The sequence below is a fragment of the Arachis duranensis genome, chromosome 8 (genome assembly GCF_000817695.3).
Source record: "Arachis duranensis cultivar V14167 chromosome 8, aradu.V14167.gnm2.J7QH, whole genome shotgun sequence".
Lineage (NCBI taxonomy): Eukaryota > Viridiplantae > Streptophyta > Magnoliopsida > Fabales > Fabaceae > Arachis > Arachis duranensis.
In genome coordinates, this window is record NC_029779.3 from 13,947,327 (window position 1) to 13,951,763 (window position 4,437).

The window sequence follows — 4,437 nt, forward strand, 5'->3', positions numbered from 1 at the left end:
CCATAAAAAAATAAAATTTACTTTATACTTATAAAAAATAAAATTTTATAAATAAAATTATCTAAATTATAAAAAATTATCTAAAATTTTCAAATTATCCATTTTTAACCTAATCCAATCCCAAATTTCACACCAGCAGCAGCCGCCATCAACTCCAACCCTCAATCTCACTATCACCACTGGTCCATTGCAATCCCACGGCATCTATCGTAGGTCTCTCTCTCTCGGAAACATTTCAAGTGCATTGGAGAATATCGGTGCACCAATTATTTTAACCATTAATTTTAATTAATTTATATTATATATATTTTTTATAATTCAGTTGGTGCACCGGTACTCCCGGTGCACTAAAATGTTTCCCTCTTTCTCTCGTTTGCTTTAGGTTCCGCAGCACCAAAAAGATGTTTTTTTATTTTTTTTTTAAGATGGTGGTTGTGAACCCCACACTTCGTGTTTCATCATCATTTCAAGCTTCTTATCTGAAGAGCCTGCGATTAGAGGGAGGACAGAAGAGGCTGCGATTGTAGGTCGATCTGCTGCCATATCTGTTGTGCGTCGAAACCATTGATGAGGATGAAGGTTTGCTATGAGACGCGGTAGGGCTTTTTTCCTCCGATTGCATCGTCTCATTCATCTATCTCTGCTCCGAAGCTGCTCCGTTGGTTAGTTTTTTTTTCAGTTATTAATTATTGGTTTTTTATGCTTAGTTTATTCAGTTTTAATTTAGGTTTAGATAAATTGTTTATGTTAAGTTGATGCTAATTTGATAAATTGATGATTAGATTTACATATTAGATAACAGGTTCTGTGACTGTGACTGTGAATCTATTTAGATTATTGGGTTAGATGATTAGTTATACTGATTCTTTTATGAAACATTTATGCTAATATGATCATATTGTTTGATTTGTATCCCTTTTTCTTGATGCTTATTTCCAACTCATGGGCCTCAATTGTTTGTTAAAAACTTTTGGAATTTACTGCAAGTTTATGCTGAGCCTGTTGTGAATTCATGTTATTGTTAAATCACGCATATGCTGATTGATGTTTTAATCAAATCACACGCACACTCAGCATCTTGTTTAATTTGCTCAAATGTTGCGAGATTGAAAATGGTTGGAAAGAAGCTGGGATTTTTTCAACAAGAATCCTTTTTCATGGAGTTTGAGTTCGTTGTGTTGCTTAAAACAGAAAAGAAGAAGGGATTTTCTAACAAGCTGGGATATTGTTGTGGCTTACTGCTTATTACTACTTTTGTTTTCACTTTTAATTTGAGGTCACGATTGTTTCATCTCTGTTTTAAGTTCCTCAATCTGTATTGTATTGAGTGATTAGGAAACCTGTTAATTGTTATAATTAGGACTAACGATATTTATTAATTAATTTGCTTTCTTGTAACTTCTAGGTCCATTTATGAACTAGTTATTGACACTTTTTTCTATATATATGATCGCCGGCTAATTTCTATATACTTATTTAGCTTAAAACCAGCAAAGCTTGTCCCTGTTTGTGAGTTGTGACAAAAGCAGGGTTAAGATTTTGTATGCAATGCAAATCTTATTATATAACCTTAAGACTTAATTAAAAGCTTATCCTTTGTATTGGTGCCTTAATGATTGATTACATTGAAGCCTTAATGCTGAGATGTTTCTTTTTTGTATTTTCTTATGATCACCTGAATTTTCAGTCCAAAATAATGTGCTGTTTGTGTTATACCTTGTCATCACTAAGCTTTACTCTATAGACACTTTGGTAAGATTTATATGACATTAACAATGTGATTGTGACATATATGATGGTTTTGTTGCAGCAATGGTGATGTGCGTATAAACTGGACCCTTGTTACTGCCAAAGGAACCACACTGAAAAGTGGAAGAGATAGATTAAAGGTAACTTAGCATCACTTGAATGACTTTAGATACTTAGTTCATTGTTTTTGCTAGGTAGTACTAATTTTTTTCAATACATTATTGAATATTGTGATATGATTGTTCTGCATTTAATTACTATTTCTATTTACTGTGTTGAATCTTTATTCTGTTTTGTTTATTTATTTTTGTATTGTTGTAAGTTGAAGAACCAGTACCAGTAGTTATATTTATGTGCAGTGTGCAAGATAGGTGCTAGTAGAGTACAACAATTCCCCATTCCCAATCAGTGAGAGCAATCGAAACTTAGGCGCCAAATTCGATATGTTGAAATGTCTTTATTGTCTGAAATTGCAAGTCCCCGTAGCCTCTGCAAAACTTAATTGGTTCATTCTATATCTCATAGATACAGCAGCAATATGCCTGTTTTTTTAAATTTTACCTTAAGAAGTCATTTGTCGTTGAAAACAAACCATATCGATCTATTCTTTTTGGGGTTGTGAATAATTTGGAATTGTAATGGGTTAACCTTGTCAATTGCACATTCATTGTGTGCTCCTTGTGCAGTTCATGATCCTGGAAATGTGGAGTTGAAGGGTGATGAACACTTTGAACATGGAAGTACAGTTCAAGGTTCACAATCCACAGTGATTGGTTCCCTTGAAAGTCAGGTAACGATTCAATAAACTTTTACCTTTTCCCTGTTTTTTCTCTTACTTTGCAGTAGCTTCATTTCATATTCATCATCTTTGTAAAGATATCTAAAAATGTTTTACCATAGCTCATGTCTTTTCCTGGATCTTATACGTGTCTCTCTTCGCAATAACGTGAAGTTTGTTCCCGTTTAATTTTTCCTCATTTCCTTTTTATCTGCTGTATTTGAAATCCTTCGTATGTTTACGCAGATGCTACTCTCATTTGTTTTTTAATTCCTTGAAGATAAATCATCAATGAATGATGTTCTTTGAGATGATAGGGATGTGCCTATAATCGTCATATTTCATGAGAACCTCAGGAACTTTCGGTAGCAGGCACAGCCGTGTCCCATCAGTATCATCATCATCTGTATCTTCTTCACTGCCATGGATATCTCCCCTTAAATTAGCAAAACCTCTAGAACCTAAACTAGACCCTCCTCCTGAAACCAGTGGCACTCCCCCCGAATCTCGGAAGAAACACAAATATATATCTCATGAATCTGCCATCAACTTGATCAAACGAGAAAAAGACCCACAACATGCCTTGAAAATATTTAATATGGTATCAGAACAAAAGGGATTTAATCACAACAGTGCTACATATGGAATAATACTCGAAAAGCTTGCTCAGTCAAAGAAGTTCCAGGCTGTTGACCGGGTTCTGCATCAAATGACCTATGAAACTTGCAAGTTTCATGAGGGTATATTCATTAACCTCATGAAGCATCTTTCAAAATCCTCCTTACATGAAAAAGTGCTTCAGATATTTTTCTCCATTCAGCCAATCGTTCGGGAAAAGCCCTCGCCCAAAGCCATTAGCACTTGCCTCAATCTCCTGGTTGATTCGAATCAGGTTGATTTGGCACGGCAATTGCTTTTGCATGCCAAGAGGAGTCTTACACATAGGCCGAATGTCTGCATATTTAACATCTTAGTGAAGTACCACTGCAAAAATGGGGATCTTGACTCTGCATTTGAAGTTGTAGAAGAAATGAAGAACTCCAAGTCATCCTATCCCAATTTAATTACATACTCAACCCTAATGGATGGCCTATGCCAAAATGAAAGGCTTAAAGAAGCTTTTGAGCTTTTTGAGGAAATGGTCTCAAAGGATCAGATTGTACCTGATCCCTTGACTTATAATGTTTTGATCAACGGATTTTGCCGTGGAGGTAAACCTGATCGTGCTAGAAATATAATCGAATTCATGAAAAGCAACGGATGCCATCCTAACATTTATAATTACTCAGCCCTGGTGAATGGATTATGTAAAGTAGGGAAACTGCAAGAGGCAAAAGGGGTTTTGGATGAGATGAAGAGCTCAGGCTTGAAACCGGATGCAGTTAGCTACACTGCCTTGATTAATTTCTGTTGTAGGAACAAGCGAATTGACGAGGCTCTAGAGTTGCTTGAAGAAATGAAGGAAAATTCATGCCGGGCTGATACTGTTACATTCAACGTAATACTTGGAGGCCTGTGCAGAGAAGAAAGATACAAGGAGGCTTTGGATATGCTCGAGAGACTTCCGCTCGAGGGCATCTATATGAACAAAGGTAGTTACAGGATTGTGCTGAATTGTTTAACCCAAAGAGGTGAGTTGAAGAAGGCAAAGGAATTATTAGATCTAATGCTTGGTAGGGGGTTTGTACCCCATTATGCTACCTCAAATGAATTATTGGTTCAACTTTGTAAGGCTGGGATGGTTAATGATGCTGCTATGGCACTCTTTGCCTTAGTGGAGATGGGATTCCAGCCAGGATCTGATTCCTGGGGGCATTTGATTGACCAAATTTGCAAAGACAGAAAACTGTTGTATGTTTTTGAGCTGCTTGATGAGCTTGTGATATCAAATTCATGATACTTATAATTTA

General features: G+C 36.0%; 1 protein-coding gene across 1 annotated transcript; it reads left to right on the forward strand.

Annotated features, from left to right (window-relative positions):
- Positions 1 to 361: 361 nt before the first annotated feature.
- Positions 362 to 4,437, forward strand: LOC107460941 (pentatricopeptide repeat-containing protein At5g18475). Its single transcript, XM_016079375.3, has 4 exons — positions 362 to 662; positions 1,811 to 1,889; positions 2,436 to 2,539; positions 2,774 to 4,437. Exon 4 carries the CDS (start codon positions 2,871 to 2,873, stop codon positions 4,422 to 4,424), a length of 1,554 nt encoding a protein of 517 aa, XP_015934861.1. The 5' UTR covers positions 362 to 662; positions 1,811 to 1,889; positions 2,436 to 2,539; positions 2,774 to 2,870; the 3' UTR covers positions 4,425 to 4,437.